Source organism: Podarcis pityusensis (assembly GCF_964106645.2).
Source record: "Podarcis pityusensis genome assembly, chromosome: 8".
Classification (NCBI taxonomy): Eukaryota; Metazoa; Chordata; class Lepidosauria; order Squamata; family Lacertidae; genus Podarcis; species Podarcis pityusensis.
The window spans coordinates 18071219-18088287 of record NC_138033.1 but is presented as its reverse complement, the minus strand read 5'-3'; the positions used below and the strand labels follow the sequence as shown (position 1 = coordinate 18088287).

Sequence of the window (17069 nt, the reverse complement as noted above, 5' to 3'; positions counted from 1 at the left end):
ATTGCCCCTATTACTCTTCAGCATCAAATTATTAAAAATGAGCAGGCATTTCATTTTTCGTGTTGGCAGGGGACTCTGTCTTGTGAGTGCCTCTAAAAACAGTCTTGGAAAGATCAGAGAAAAACTGTTTAAGAGGACCTACCTTAATCTTCCAGCTAGTCGGACTGTGCAACTTTTAATTATTTCCATGGATTAATTACCGTATACTTCCCCAACCAAGCAAATGCCAATTAGTATATAAAAAGGGGTTGTGTAATAGTCCAGAGAATCTCTTTTATGATGGGAAGCAGCCAATCCACTTGGTAAAATAGGAAGGTGACTTAGACCAAGTCAGGCCATTGGGTACATCTAGTTCATTATTGTCCCCAATGACTAGCAGAAGCTCTCCAGGGTTTAAGGCAGGGAATATTCCCAGTTCTAGCTGGGACTGGACCTGGGACATTTTGCATGCCAAGCAAATGCTCTGCCACTGTCAGGGATTGTACTGAAGAGGAGGGGGAATGGTGGAGATCTCCCCCCCCCCCATCTCCTGTAGCTTCCAGGGAGGAGGAAGGCAGTCTTGAATTACAGCAGGGCTTTGAGGAAGATAGCAGCTCAGAGACAGGCAAACAGCAGAGTTATGTTGTGTTAGGAGAAGGAGGGATGGAGGCAGAGAAACTAGCTGACACGTCACTGGACAGCATACCCAACCCCCCCTTCTCCCAAAATGCAGCATTTGTTAAGAACAAAGAGCACATAGACAATTGTCCATGGACAGACGCCGTAGAAGCAGGTGTTGTTGCTAGAGAGGGAAGGGGGAGGAGCTCAGTGAGAGCAGCTCCAAAATGACCGAAATTCTTTGTCCTTTATTGTGATGACTTAATAAATCATAAGTAAGAACTTTCGCGTTTCCTCCCTGCTTCTTGGTGCCATTGGGGTGAAGGGGAGGATTCCTCAAGCCTGACAGCCACTGAGCTACAGTTCTGCACCTTATTGCGAAGGAAGCCTCAAGTAGGATTATTGTAAACAAGGACTACTTTGAATAATCTATGGCTATTTCAGGGGTTGTGGTTTCAGAGTTACCCCACATCACCATTGGCTCAGGTCACTTTGAAAATACTGGGAATTTCCTGTAAGTTCTAAACTCCCCAATATAGTCAAACTATTGTGGATATGTCCCAGGGGTGGGGACCCTGTGAACATCCCATCAACCCCAACTAACAAAGCCAGTGATCAGGGATGATGCAAGTTGTCATCTAGTAACATCTGGAGGGCCACAGATCTGCCATCCCTGATGTATACTTTCAGACTTCACAAACAATCAAAGTTGAACAACTGACCTTTAAAAACTAAGACATTTAGGGGGGTCCAAGTTATTTGGGGGCTTCTTCCTCTCTGTTCATTTACAAGCCCTGGGACACAGGTGGTGCTGTGGGTTAAACCACAGAGCCTAGGACTTGCTGATCAGAAGGTCGGTGGTTCGAATCCCCGCAACGAGGTGAGCTCCCGTTGCTCCGTCCCTGCTCCTGCCCACCTAGCAGTTCGAAAGAACGTCAAAGTGCAAGTAGATAAATAGGTACCGTTGTGGCGGGAAGGTAAACGGCTTTTCTGTGTGCTGCTCTGGTTTGCCAGAAGCGGCTTAGTCATGCTGGCCACATGACCCGGAAGCTGTATGCCAGCTCCCTCAGCCAATAAAGCGAGATGAGCGCTGCAACCCCAGAGTCGTCTGCGACTGGACCTAATGGTCAGGGGTCCCTTTACCTTTTACGATAAGCCCACACATCACGTAAGCAAATAATAAGCTGCAGTGACTAGTGATGAACACATAGACAAGTCATAAGAAGAAATATATATTATTAGGAACTAGATATATTTTTCCCCATGGCATACTCCATCCTGAACTCTACTTACCCATGTCCTGTTGTTCTTTTTGACAGTGATGGATGCGTCAGGGAAGAAAACATAGACTGCTCTCCCAGCTACCAAGCCATCCTCATTGTCCTTTCCAATGCTCACGGACACCCTGAACCAGAAGGGGGCACTTTCGTCACAAACAGAGACCAAGTCATAAACTCCATCGCAGAAGTACTTCCCTGAGGCACCATCAAATGAACTAAGTTGGGCTCCAGGGGTGAGTCTACACTCGCCCTCAAGATGTTCCATGCTCTCACAGGCACGACGACCATCCTTAAGTGCGCAGGTGTCTATTTGGCAGCTGCTATTAACGCAGGTAAGTTTGCCCAAGTCACCGCAGGTGCATTTCTCCATGCAATTGCTTGAGAAGATGCTCTCTCCAGCCTGTTGGGAAATTCCCAGATAAAGAAATAAAGTTAGGGGAGTTGGAAAATAATGCAAACATTCCAACAGCAATTTCTTTTTATTTAATGGTGTTAGCTTATTTAGAATGTTCACGTGCTGATTTCCCATGTAAAAGATGCACAAGTTTATTTCTGACCTAAGGAAAACTAACCCAGTGTACGTTACCCCTATTCCAAACTCGACTCAGTAGCAAGGCTGGCAGAGAGAAAACAAGACTTTGAAGCAGAGTTTCATTTACACCACCCTTTTTGTCAACGTAAGTTGCACAGGGTTACACTAGTCATGTGACTGACCAGGTGGCGCTGGGAAGTTTTATCTCAAGCATCAAAATGTCCTAGCCAGCCCTGGGCTTAGCCGAGGCTCAGCTGGAGATCTGCCTATTCCAAATTCACTCATCCAAATGGATCCTGGGTTTACAGTAGATTGTGTCTTGAAGAGGGTTTTCAGCATTGGATCCACAGCTACCTCCTTCAGAGCAGTAACAACTACTTCATCTTATAAAAATGTGTTTTATTTATTTAAGAATGTAAAATCACTACTAGATTAAAGGACTATCTAGTCCAGCATTCTGTTCTCACAGTGGCCAACCAAATGCCCACAGGAAGGCCATAAGCATGACATGAGCGCAGTCATATTGTCCCTTCCATTAGAGGTATGTGTGTTATTTGTAAAATCATATCCTTCATTATTGACCAATCTGTTTTGGTTTCTCTCCATTTCCCAATCAGTTCTCCACACTTCCACATCACTTTGTGAAAATTTCTCCTTATAAATTTTTATCGCAGTTTTGCCTAATATATACAACTTTGCAAAGCATGCATCTTGCACGTTGTTTTCACAAATATGCGCATTTCTATACACACATTACTTGGCTGGAGAACTACATTGCAAAATTCAGCGAAGTGCGAATTTCAAAAGATGGCAATGTTTCAGTTCTCGCATTGTCTTGGAAAGTAGGTTCACCTTTATATGCAAACTGAATCAAATTTCTCTCTCATCCTTATAAACTACTTGCGCTGGCCCTCTATATGGGAACCCCAATAACTGGGATACAAAGACTTACTTTGAGGTAGAGACCATCATGCACGCAGCCACATTTGTCTGTAGGCACACATGTATCCCCATCAAACAAGTAGCCATCATCACATTGACAGCCTTCAAAGCATTTTCTGGTGCACTGGAGTGGAGTGGACAAGCTGGCACAACTGAAATCACAAACTGGTTTTGTGCATGTCTCATAGTGACTATTGGCTGGGCAGGTGAGGGCTACAGAGAGAGAGCAGAAAAAGTAATGTTTGACAAACATGGAATAGGGAGGCTTTCCAAAATGAAAACAATTATTTTCAACCATTTTGCTTCATCAGTATTATGGCACAGAAGCTTCTGACACTATAGCTGACTTGGAAGTGTTCGCAAAGATTCCAGCCTCTCAGGGAATAAATATGTAAATCATAAATATTGGTAATATTAGGTAATTGTTGTTTTGAGGTATCCTATGTTGGACTGTCTTGGGAGAAAAGCAATGACAAACCTAGACAGCATCTTAAAAAGCAGAGACATCACCTTGCCAACAAAGGTCCATATAGTTAAAGCTATGGTTTTCCCAGTAGTGATGTACGGAAGTGAGAGCTGGACCATAAAGAAGGCTGATCACCGAAGAATTGATGCTTTTGAATTATGATGCTGGAGGAGACTCTTGAGAGTCCCATGGACTGCAAGAAGAACAAACCTACCCATTCTTAAGGAAATCAGCCCTGAGTGCTCACTGGAAGGACAGGTCCTGAAGCTGAGGCTCCAATACTTTGGCCACCTCATGAGAAGAGAAGACTCCCTGGAAAAGACCCTGATGTTGGGAAAGATGGAGGGCACAAGGAGAAGGGGACAACAGAGGACGAGATGGTTGGACAGTGTTCTTGAAGCTACAAACATGAGCCTGACCAAACTGCGGGAGGCAGTGGAAGACAGAAGTGCCTGGCGTGCTCTGGTCCATGGGGTCACGAAGAGTCGGACACGACTAAACGACTAAACAACAACAACATGTTGGATTGAGATATCCCATGCCAGGCAGAGTGGCAATGTGCATTACTTAACAATGTAAACCAGACCTGATGCATTTGTAGGCCCTCTCACAAGGAACTCAGAGTCAAGAAAGATTGCAAAATAAGGCAGTGGGTTGAAAAACAGGAACCCCGTAGAAAGATAAGAGGGAGAAAAGGGTTGGGGGAAAAGGTGAGAGAACAAGTGATTGCATATCACTGAAACTTGCATAACTCAACCAATAGCTCAGATTACTCTGGGTTTGGGGGAGGCTCACTACCGAAAAGGAAGAGATGAAGAAACCTTTTCATCCAACTTACGACAGAAGGACTTTGTTCTCCAGGCTCCAATCTTGACTCCAGCAGACTGGCACGCAGCTGCATAGGCTTGAAGGTTTCGGCAGAGATACTCCTGCTCCCCTTTGGCTGCAGCCAAGTCATACAGGCATTGCTCAAGGTAATCTGAGGGGTTTACTAATGAGGAGCAGTCTTTGAATGGTCCTGTCTCGGACGTGATCATTCCACAGGAGTCGTCATTCTCATACGGTGCTGTCTGGACTGTAGCAAAAGTGGGGCATTCCTCACCACAGCCATTGGAGCAGATGGCACCATCCAGAGGGACCTGCCAGGAGGCCCCAAACTCATCCACCGTTTGTGCGGATTCCCCACTAGGCAGCATGAAATCGTCCCTCTCATCGCCATTGAAATTGCCACCCAGACCACACATGTGTCCCTGGTAGGTGCTGGGGACAGACACACGGACATAGGAAGAGGTATCATAAAGAACTGTGAGGCCAAAGGATGCCTGAAGAATTATATTGATCCCCTCCTGAGTGATCCAGAGTTTCCTCTCGTCTCTATTCACTGGCAAAGTGCAGAATTCTTCATCCACCTGCATCAGCAGAAAGAGGCATATTTATGGGGGTCAGCTCTGAGCACACACAAATTCTCAAGAACACACAAATACAAAAGACACACACATATCCTTTTGCACATGCTGTTTCTCATTCCAGTGATCTAAAGAAATGTCATCTTTTTTTAAAAAAAAGAATTTAATTACTATAACAAATGGTTTTCCTGTAATTTTATGACTGCAAGCTGCCCTGGACTCTCTTTGCATAAGAAGGGCATGTTATTCATTTGAAATCATAGGTAAAGGTAAAGGACCCTTGGACAGTTGAGTGCAGTCAAAGGCGACTATGGGGTTGCAGCGCTCATCTCGCTTTCAGACCGAGGGAGCTGGCGTTTGTCCACAGACAGCTTTCCGGGTCATGTGGCCAGCATGACTAAACTGCTTCTGGCACAACAGGACACCGTGACGGAAGCACATGGAAATGCTGTTCACCTTCCTGCCAGAGCGGTGCCTATTTATCTACTTGCACTGGTGTGCTTTCGATCTGCTAGGTTGGAAGGAGCTGGGACAGAGCAATGGGAGCTCACCTCATCGTGGGGATTCAAACCACTGACCTTCCGATCAGCAAGCCCAAGAGGCTCGGTGGTTTAGACCTCAGCACCATCCGCGTCCCTTTTATTTCAAATAGTAATAATAATCTGATATGAGTGGCCCATACATACCACAGCTATCCATTTCCTTCCCCTTTCAAGGACAATAGTGTGCTGATGAACAGAGACCACAACCTTCCTTATCTGAGCAAGGTGTCCATTTCCAAGCTTCTCGTTCTCCACCAAAATGGAGAAATTCTGTAGCCGAGGGTCTGTGCTGCAGACTTTGGCTAAGGTGTAAGTGCAGGAGCCATGGAAGTGAAAGCTTTGTCCATCAAAGGAAATATAAAGAGGGTCACCAAGTGCTATAGCTGTACCATATCCCGCAGGGTGACAGCCTTGGATGCCGTTCTCCACCCTGCACTCCTCATGCGCTCCACAGGAGAACGGCTGGCACTTGGTGGCTCCATTGTCCAGGCAGTGGCACTTCTCCTGGCAGGAGCTACTGGGATAAAACTCCTCTCCCTTTTTGTAGTATCTACCCTGGTGCACACAGCCACACTCTGCAAGATGCACACACTGATCCCCACTGAGCACGAATCCAGGATCACAAAAGCATCCTTCAGTACATGGTGCATCGCATGGTCCACCACACTTTATGGTGGAGGAACGGTTCTGGCATGTGCTGGGACAACCGCTTCCACAGAGCTCATAGTGGGAATTGGGTTGACAGGGAAGTCCTGGAAGTAAAGAATAAAGACAATTATACCAGCCTTTGGAATATAACTAAGACTCAGCAAAAGCACCACCAAAGTGTTATTATGTGAAGACTTTTGGGCACAATGTGGTTCAAAATGTCCTCTTAAGACACACACCACAAAAAAATACCTGCAGTTTGCTTATTCTAGTGCTTATTCTGTTGCATCTGAGTCAGGAGGGGCTGTGACTGTTATGAACTGGTGCCTAGATTCAGTGGTGGGCTGGATGAGGGACAAAAAACTTAGGTTTGTCATGAAGTAGTGATTCTGTGAGCAAGTATCTCTGGGTGGGGCCCTCAGGAAGGTGGTAACAATTAGTTCCCAAAGTGGGAACAGTTGAAGGGGCTGGCTTCTTGCCAGCATTCCCCAACCCATATAAACCTTCGAGCTAACCTTCCGGCTAAGGGAGAGAACATGCCATGTTTTCAACTTGCTGTTTGATGTTCTGTGGCTGGTGCCAGAGAAGAAGTCAGTAAAGCCTGGCAACCTGTTCAGTGCCTGTGTGTGATTGATTAGTAGCCTGGAGGGAGGGTTTGGGAAAGTGACCCCCTCCTTGACACTCCTTTCTGGAGATGAGTGAAAATGAAGCACCCCTATGTATTTGGGGGAATGGTAACTGCTAATTTAACAATGCAATGCCTTCTTTGTGCTCACGCAGCAGTTCAAGAAATCTTTCATTTTTTAAAAAAAAACATACGACCATTCAATTTGGCGTTGGAGAATAATGTGCACAAATTGGGCATCTAGGGATGTGCAGAACTAAATCAATGTGCTAGTGCAATACCTGCTAGGACAATGGGACTTTTCTCCATTCTCCTCCCCCTGCATGCCACCACACTCTCCCCAAATCTTTTCTAGGGAGTTGGGAGAACCCTGGGGCAAAGAAGGGAGATCATTCCATCAGGCTGACAGGATGGTCTCCTTAATGCTATGTGGAATACAGTGGTATCTCGGGTTACAGACGCTTCAGGTTGCAGACGCTTCAGGTTACAGACTCCACTAACCCAGAAATAGTACCTCAGGTTAAGAACTTTGCCTCAGGATGAGAACAGAAATCGTGCTCCGGCGACGCGGAAACAGGAGGAGGCCCCATTAGCTAAAGTGGTGCTTCAGGTTAAGAACAGTTTCAGTTTAAGAACTGACCTCCGGAAAAAATTAAGTTCTTAACCCGAGGTACCACTGTACAGCCCCAGGTCTGTGAGGCACTACAGGAAAAAACCAAAGCACAGAGAGTCATTCCACCTAGTATTCCTGTAGAGTTGTAACTCTCTAAGCAATCCTTGGTACAATGTTGTCTTTTACACAGTACCCTGAAATCCTTATCAAATGATTCATGGGTTTGTTTTTTTCCAAATTCTAAGACTGCATTGCGGCCATCAACACCCAATATTTAACTGAACTCAGATCCAGATTCAGAAAATAATACAGTACTTACTGCAGAAAGAGGCTGATCTCCATTTCCCAACCTCAATGTTCAAAGATTGGCAGGCTGTCACGTAGGCACTGATGGCACTGCAGAGAGTGTCGTGATGACCCTTGTATTGGCAGGTGTCGAAAACACAATCATCGAAGTAAGGTGTTGGGTCAATGGTCTCATGGCACTGCCTGAACGGCCCATCCCTTCTCTTGAGGATCCCACAGAACTGATCCCCCTTGTAGGTCTGCTTCTCTGCCTCACTGCATACTGGGCAGTCAATACATCCTGCAGAGCATCCTAGGACCTCCTTAACTTTCCAGCTGTCTGCAAACTGGATTTCATCTGTTGTCTGAGCTCCATCCTTCATAGCAAAGTCATCGCTGGGGTCCTGGTTGGCATTGCCACACAGTCCGCACACAGCATTGGCATAAGTGCTGGGAATAATGACCCTGGCATAACTGTACCAGTCAAAGCTGACTCTCAGATCAAAGTCTGTTTTGATGAAGCCATGGACTCCACTGATGTAGACCTTCAGTTTCTTTCCATAGGAGAAGGGCAGGTCCACAAAGACTCCATTCACCTGGAAAATATATGGAAGTCACTGTCACACTGAGAGTTCAGCAAATTCAGGGGAAAAAACCCAACTAGGACATATTTTCACTAGTGAGAGGCACAATCTGTGCTGTATGCCAGGGGTGGAGAGCATGTGGCCTCAGCCAGCATTGCCAGTGGTTAGAAATGATGGGGGATGTAGTTCAGCAACACTTGGCAGGCCACTTATTTTCCACCCTTGCTATATGTTGTATAATCTATGGGTTTTATTCACTTTTGCTGGCCCTACAATGAGAAGGAAATGACTTGCCCCCACATGACATCATCAGAACCCTGAGGCTAAGAAAGAAGACTGCTTCTACTATTGAATAGTCAAACAGGAATTTGTCATTTAGAGATACAGTGGTACCTCGGGTTAAGAACTTAATTCGTTCTGGAGGTCCGTTCTTAACCTGAAACTGTTCTTAACCTGAGGTACCACTTTAGCTAATGGGGGCTCCCGCTGCCACCGCACGATTTCTGTTCTCATCCTGAAGCAAAGTTCTTAACCCGAGGTACTATTTCTGGGTTTGCAGAGTCTGTAACCTGAAGCGTCTATGACCTGAAGCGTCTGTAACCCGAGGTACCACTGTAAACCCTCTGTGTTCTATTGCACTGTGCTGGTTCCAGGCTCTACAGGCTCTTAGGCAAAATGGCCTCCTCATACCCCTCTCCCTCAGTGTGTCCTCCTTCAATGAGTTTTCGACCTGATCTCCATTGTTGCCACCTGCTGCTCCTCTCCCTTGCTTGTCTGACAGAGAGCCAGTGAGCAAGCAGGCAGTGGTGTCTACTGCTCCTCTTAATCATCACCACTCTTGTCTCAGCCAGATACACAGTGAGGTGGGTGTACAAGCAGGTAGCCATTGTGAGGAGGGGGAGCAGGTCCAGGAGGCTGCTGTCAGTGGACCCAGGCTGGGTTGTGGGTCATCAGCAGACGCCAGGCCCTTGTTGCTGGTATCACTTTGCCACTGACTTTTAGAAAGCTTGAACTGCCCCAACCCAAGATTATCTACTGCTCTTCTCTAGTACCTCTGGGCTCTTGGAAAAACCGTCCCACTTAAGACAGATTTACAGGGCAAAATTTGTCATATGACAATTTCAAGAAGCCATGGAATGGCCTAATTATTAAGAACATGCACCAGAAAACAGATTTTATGTTTAATGCCTTTTCAGCTTGTGAAAGTAGCATGCATGCTTGAGGCAGAAAGCTGATATGTCTCTCACATTATAATCACCATATGAATGAGTCATTTAAGATCAGCAATTTGTACAAGAGATATGACAGCAACCAGAGGTGCTGATTTGCATGTCTGAGCTGAACTTGAGACCAGCAGCTTATAAATTGCTTTGTTAGATCTAGGGTAGTTCAGTCAGTTCAAGCTGCACGTTTGGCAAAGGATTCCAGCATTGCACGGGGGTTAGGCCAGATGACCTTGGTGGTTCCTTCCAACTAGATCATTCTATGATTCTATGAATCACATCAGTGAAACGATATTAATCATAGTTCCCTCCTCACACAACTTTTTGGCCCTCATTACATCTGCAGGGTTGGCATGCCAAGTTATCTACATTTCTGCAGCAATTTGTGATCTTTTTTTTAAAAAGCTAATTTTAGTGCCAACTTCTCCCAATAAACACATTTTTGTTTGCAGTTTTGAATAATGCACACAGTTTCAAACAATTTCCCCTAATATAATGTGTTTCCATATGTTATTTTCAATACTATCTGCATTTATTCCCCCAGTAAAAGCATTTTTAAACACATTATATGGTTGGAGAAGTGTGAATTCTGAAGGATGGCTGTGCTTCAGTTTGCATATTGTTTCGGAAACTGCTGATTTGGTAGGTAAAGGACCCCTGGCCATTAGGTCCAATCGTGACCAACTCTGGGGTTGCGGCACTCATCTCGCTTTATTGGCCGAGGGAGCTGGCGTACAGCTTCCAGGTCATGTGGCTAGCATGACTAAGCCACTTCTGGCAAACCAGAGCAGCGCACGGAAACGGCGTTTACCTTCCCACCGGAGCGGTCCCTATTTATCTACTTGCACTTTGACATGCTTTCAAACTGCTAGGTTAGCAGGAGCAGGGACTGAGCAACGGGAGCTCACCCCGTTGCGGGGATTCGAACCACCGACCTTCTGATCGGCAAGTCCTAGACTCTGTGGTTTAACCCACAGCACCACCCCTTTAAATGTGAACTAATTCCATTTCTGCATCCCTCAGTGCTATTGCCTAGTATCTTTCTTCCTTGTTGCTGGTATCCAGTATAACACAATACAGAACACAATTTCCTCATTCAGCACATTTTCCTGTCCTGGCCTCACATCCTTTAGCCTTGTAAACCACAACAGAAAGACTGTTGACATTCTAACATTAAGAATCAGATGCAATGGCCCTGCCAGAGGACCTCATTGCTCAATGAGGTGCTGGTTGAACCCAAAATCAAGTGCTGAATTTAAATCTGCCCCACTCTTCCTTATCACCTGGCATATGTACCTTAATCTTCTGTGGATGTTCTTGGCTCAGACTGATGGTCATGTTGTAGACCTCTAGTGTCACCACTTTGGTGAAGGACACCGCCTTGCTGCCTCGGTTGTTGTTCTCCACCGTGACCGAAAATGGGGTGAGAGCGGGGTCCTTGGAGCAGACTCCGGCCATTTGATAAATGCAGGTTCCCATGAAGTTAAATTTCTTTCCATCAAAGGTGGTGTAATGAGGGTCTCCAGTTCCTATGCAGGTGAAATAGCTGGTGGGATGACAGCCCCAAATGCCATTCACCAGGGCACATTTTTCATTGGCCTTACAGGAGGACTTGGTGCATGTAACCTTCCCTAATTTGGAGTCGCACTTGCAGCGAGTATGACAGCCTTCATCAGCCCAGAACTCCTCTCCTGCGCTGTAGCTCATGCCTTTGTAAATGCAAGGGCACTTCTCCACTGGGATGCATGCTTCAGCACTGAGGATATAACCCTCATCACACTGACAGGCCGCCACACAGGTATCATTGCACGTTTCAGGAGCAGTTTTGTCGGAACAGGTAGCTGGGCATGGAGTTCCACAGGACACAAAGTGGCTGTTCTCAGGGCAGGGTACTGGGGCTGAGGTGGGAACTGGAGGAATAAGAATGATCAAAGCTGGTCAGGTGTAATTAAAAAAAGTTAAGGAAAAACAAAGCTTATTCAAGGCTGCAGTCAGGAATTAAATGGTTCTGGGGCACACACTCTCTGCAGCAAATTTCCAAGTCAAACCTTTTATTATACAGTCGTACCTTGGATCCTGAACACCTTGCGAGTTGAACTTTTTGGCTCCTGAATGCTGAAAACCCAGAATTGAGTGTTCCGGTTTGCAAATGTTATTTGGAACCCGAATGTCTGATGCAGCTTCCACAGCTTCCAATTGTGTGCTCCTGCAGCCAATCGGAAGCTGCACCTCGGTTGTCGAACATTTTCAGAAGTCGAATAGATGTCTGGAATGGATTCTGTTCCACAACCAAGGTACAACTGTACTGCAATCATCTAGGGCCTTCTTCCAAGTCCCTTAAAGCTCCATTAGTAGGGTCTTTTTTGTTGTGGCACCTACCTAATTAAATGCCTTGTCGAGGAAGTTCCATTAGGTCCCATCGCTCTACTGTGTCAGGCAAGAGGTAAAAACCTGGCTTTTATATTAGGCCATTGAAAATACTACGTATTTTACTTTCCTAGCACCATTCTACATTGTTTTGGGGTTATTGAGATTTGTTAAAAGGGTTGCTAATTTATTAACTGGAATGAATATTCGGAATTTTGTTCTGCTCTGTTTCTTGTATTGTTTCTTAGGCTCTTTGGAGAAATAGATGGGATAGATGTTTAATGCATAATAGTGTTCTAGTTGCCGTGTCACAAAAGGGCCATCCTGGAGCAAGGAAAAGGACAAAAAGCGGCAGCTGAAATAGTTGAAGTATCAGAAGCACCTTGCATAGGAGGACATGATATATTTGGTATTTTTCAAATGCAGGGAAAGTGGGGAGAAAAAAATATCTCCCATGTTAGTGAAACTAGGCCTTCTCAATGAAATTGATTTGCATGTGGCTCAGGACTGTAAAAAAAAAACAATTAGATTTAGGCAGGGATAGTGGAATGCCTATTGCTTTATTCCCATGTGGTCACAGAACACCACAATCTCCATGCATCAGACAGATGTTCATACCTTACTCATGGAGGTTGGGGACAGAGGAAGCCATGTGACCTCAGGGACAGGGGCCCATGGACCATGAAGCTAACACATGCGGGCAGGAGTTGACATCTTCCCAAAATGAAGCCTGTTGACCTTGGAAGGAGGTGGCATTTGCAAAAGGTTGCATCTTCATCCACAGAATGACCTCAAAGTTGATTCCTTTTTGCCACCCACAAAACCCTTGCATGCAGTTGCTGTTCTAATTAAGGATGGCAGGGTGAAAAAGTCCTTTGTGTCTTGGTTCGCGAGGCAGCAACTGAGTTGAAAATGTGAGAGCCATGGGTATCAAGCTAAATTGCAGGCTAGGCTTGACACCCGCAAGGGCTCAAACTGGCCTCACTTGATTCTCTGAACACCTCAATCCACGCCTCTCCTAACCTAGCTCTGGCAGCAGAGCTACTTCTGAAAGCTCACAGCCTCCATCCCCTACAGTGCCTGAGGCTTTTCTTCTTGGCCTCACAAAAAGTCTTTTTGTACACAACCATCCCTAATTTAGGGTAGCAATTGCAAATAATGTGGCAGTCTTCATCAGCCCAGAACTCTTGCCTGGCATTGCAGTCCATACCTGTCGAAGTGCTGGGGCAGCTCTCGACTGGGACGCATTTTTCATCATTAAGGATGTATCCCGCATCACACTGGCATATTTCCACACAGCCATCTGTGCATTCATCGGGAGCAGTTCTGTCTGAACATGTGGCTGGGCAGGGATTCCCACAGGTCTCAAAGTGGCTGTTCTCAGGACAGTCTATTGGGGGGTCAGTGGGACCTGAAGAAAAGCAATGTTCAAAAGTAGTCAGGTGTGATTACATATTTTAAAAATCAGGAAAAGCAAAGTAATTCAAGGCTCCAGTAAGGACGGAAAAGATTGAGGGAGTTAAAGTCCCTCTTTCCTTCCAGTCAATTATTATGTTGTTGTTGTTGTTGTTGTTGTTGTTGTTGTTGTTGTTGTTGTTGTTGTTTATACACCCCACCCATCTGAGTGGGTTGCCCCAGCCACTCTGGGCAGCTTCCAGCATATATAAAAACATAGTTAAACATTAAACCTTAAAAAGCTTCCCTATACAGCGCTGCCTTCAGATGTTTCCTAAATGTTATGTAATTACTCATCTCCTTAACATCAAATGGGAGGGCATTCCACAGGGCGGGCGCCACCACCAAGAAGGCCCTCTACTTGGTTCCCTGTAAGCTTCTTTTCTTGCAGGGAGGGAACTGCCAGAAGGCCCTCGGAGCTGGACCTCAGTGTCTGGGCTGAACTATGGGGGAGAAGACACTCCTTCAGGTATACAAGGCTGAGGCTGTTTAGGGCTTTAAAAGTCAGCACCAACACTTTGAATTGTGCTAGGAAATGTACTGGGAGCCAATGTAGGTCTTTCAAAGACTGGTGTTATATGGTCTCAGCAGTCAAATGTTATACTCCCTATGTAATTTGGCGTAACGCTTGCAGAGAGTCTGGCCGTCTTCATGAGCCCAGGACTCCCGCCCTGCATTGCAGTTCATACCCATAGAAGTGTTGGTGCAGCTCTCCACTGGGATGCACTTCTCATCACTGAGGATGTAGCCTCTATTGCACTGGCAGATTTCCACACAAGTCTCTGTGCACTCAGAGGGAGCAGTTCTGTGAGAGCAGGTGGCTGGGCAGGCACTTCCACAGGCCTCAAAGTGGCTGTTCTCAGGGCAGGATAATGGAGCCACGGTTGTGTCTGGATCAAACACTGATAAAAAAAAAAAGGTCAGGTGTGTTCTCAGGTCAATTAATGATTCAAAATTCCTTCACTTCTGAGGAACATTTTTCTATTGACATATTGGCTTGTACAGTGGTACCTCGGGATGCGAACAGGATCCGTTCTGGAGCCCCGTTCGCATCCAGAAGCAAACGTAACTAGTGACGGTACGTCTGCGCACGCGCGTGTTGCTTTTCGCCACTTCTGCGCATGCGCATGATGTCGTTTTGAGTGTCTACGCATGCATGAGCGGTGAAACCCGGAAGTAACGCACTCCGTTACTTCCAGGTTGCCACAGAGGGCAACTTGAACATGCTCAACACGAAGCATATTCAACCGAGGTATGACTGTAGTTTTGTGCCCCAGCACTTTAATTCATTGTAGCCCAGTGGCACAGGAAATAAACTGGGTACAAACAGGAACTGCCAGATGGGTTCCAATTAGCAGTCATCAAATGTGACATTAGCCTTATTTTTATGTCATTTGTGCTTTTGTGGCATGGGAATATTTGTGGCAACTGTTTGGACAGCTCACTGTACATTTTTCACCCTTAGTATTATTATGTAAATTTGGTCACATTTTCCACAGAACCTAGCTACAAACGAAGGTTTCGGGAATGATACTGTATCACCAAAAGCATGTGTACACTTCTGTGTACAGTTAACCCTATGCATTTTTGTAAACATGTGTTGGTTGGGGGACTGCAATGCAAAATCTGAAGAAGTGTGAATTTCAATGGGTAGTTGTGTTTTGGTTCATGTATTGTTCCGGAAAGTGTAAATTATGTGGGTTCATCTTTGAATGTGATCAAATTGAATTTCTCCCCCCATCCCTAGTTCAAATGTGGCAATAATTTCATCTGTGGGATTCCAAAGTGAAGGAGCCACATACAGATTGCAGTCAAGAATAGGGCAGGAAAAGAAAAGAGTTGCAGTAGAAGGGAGAAGCAGTGGCTGTGGGGGGCATTTCTGAGGCAGAAAAACAATGCAGAATTTTTTGCAAGTCCACCTATCTAAGAGTCATGACCAGGCTTCCTCAACCTCAGCCCTCCAGATGTTTTGAGACTACACTTCCCATCATCCCTGTCCACTGGTCCTGCTAGCTAGGAATCATGGGAGTTGTAGGCCAAAACATCTGAAGGGCCAAGGTTGAAGAAGCCTGGTCAAGACTATTGTCAACTATTTGTTCATTCCCTAGTAGCCTATTCAATACTTACCAGATGAGCAAAGGGCTATGGAGCCATAGCCATCGCGGAATGAGCCTCCAAAAATGAAGAGTCCAAAAGGAGTGCTGGGGTGCTCCAGGGAGAGGGAGCTAGCTTTTCTGCCCAAGCTGAGCTGAGCAGAGGAGTATTCTGTGGCTGGGATTGGTCTCCACTGGATGTTTTCAACAGCCCTCTTCTCTAATGTGATCTCGCTGGTTTCTGAGGTTTTGGCTATAATAACTGCATAATTATCAAACCCAGCCATTCCCTCAATGTGGTATGACCTACAGTAGCTTGTCAGTGGAGGAATATTGATGAGGAATGGGTCATAGATCGTGCTTCCTCTTGATGCACCAGCAAAGAAGAAAAGGACTTGGATTCCTCTGTCAGCTGAGATGTAAAGTGCCCAAGAGGGCTGGATACTCAACTGAATAGCTTCTCCAGCTCTCATATTATAGTTTCCTGCTGTGGGTCCGGATTGATATGTGACTGAAGTGTTTTGGGATGCAACGATATACGCCATATCGTATCTGCTCTGGAAGGACACTGGGGGCACAAGGAAGGTGGCACCCCAGCGTGAAACGGGCAGGAGCTGCTCGACAACATGGTCACAGTGTGTGTGGTTCTTGGCACAGCTGTGCCCACTCAAGACAGCCACAGGTCCACTTGATTCAACCTTGGTGCCTGATAGATCCTGCAAGCTTTGCAGCTGGATTGCTTGGAAGGCCTTGAGGTTAACAACCAGAATGCTCCCGGCGGGATAAACACGTCCTTTGAATGTCACAGACCCCGTCAAACGGATGTCGACCCTAGTGGCTGCTTCATAGGCCACAACTGCAAACTCCTTGAAAGTGTCTGCCATTTCACCCACTGGGGTTACCACATAATACAACGTGCCCAGCTGCTCGACTGGGTACACTACCATGGCACCAGTTGAATAGTCCTTGTGGCTGCGGGAAAAGACAGAGATGTCATGGTTTGCTCGGATTGTCACAGCCCTGTCAAAGGTGTCCGTCCCCACCATCTCTGCGGAAGCTGGAAGCTCAATGGACACAGTTTCCCCTTCATTGACAGGAACGGTGTTCTGGAATGTAGCTTTGTTTGATGTGACCGTGACGGTGGTTGCAGGATGGTACCCAGTGATGAGCAACTCAAGCTTAGTATTGCGTTGATTCTGTTTGATGTTGAGCATGAAGGCTGTGACAAATTCCTTTCCTTGGGAACTTGCTGTGCACGGCCCTGAGAGGAAGAAAATAGAAACGGATCAAAAATAGTATCGCAAGTCTCGTTCACAAATATATATGGAATGGTGTGGCCACATTTGGAATAATATCTACTGGGGAAGAACCCCATACAGCTATGAGCATCTGAATAATCACATGGAGAAAG

The 17069-nt window shown here is 46.0% G+C and overlaps 1 protein-coding gene across 1 annotated transcript in view; it reads right to left on the bottom strand.

The window, feature by feature from the left end:
• The window catches only part of LOC308483168 (IgGFc-binding protein-like), a 46825-nt gene that overhangs the window by 2406 nt on the left and 27350 nt on the right, over window positions 1-17069 (bottom strand). The window contains exons 13-21 of the mRNA XM_081016754.1: window positions 15693-16919; window positions 14255-14467; window positions 13321-13521; window positions 11040-11653; window positions 7971-8532; window positions 5910-6517; window positions 4656-5226; window positions 3362-3564; window positions 1891-2277 (exon numbers count right to left, since the gene is read on the bottom strand). Of these exons, the coding sequence (XP_080872880.1) occupies window positions 1891-2277; window positions 3362-3564; window positions 4656-5226; window positions 5910-6517; window positions 7971-8532; window positions 11040-11653; window positions 13321-13521; window positions 14255-14467; window positions 15693-16919 (4586 nt within the window). The remainder of the gene's footprint in view (window positions 1-1890; window positions 2278-3361; window positions 3565-4655; window positions 5227-5909; window positions 6518-7970; window positions 8533-11039; window positions 11654-13320; window positions 13522-14254; window positions 14468-15692; window positions 16920-17069) is intronic.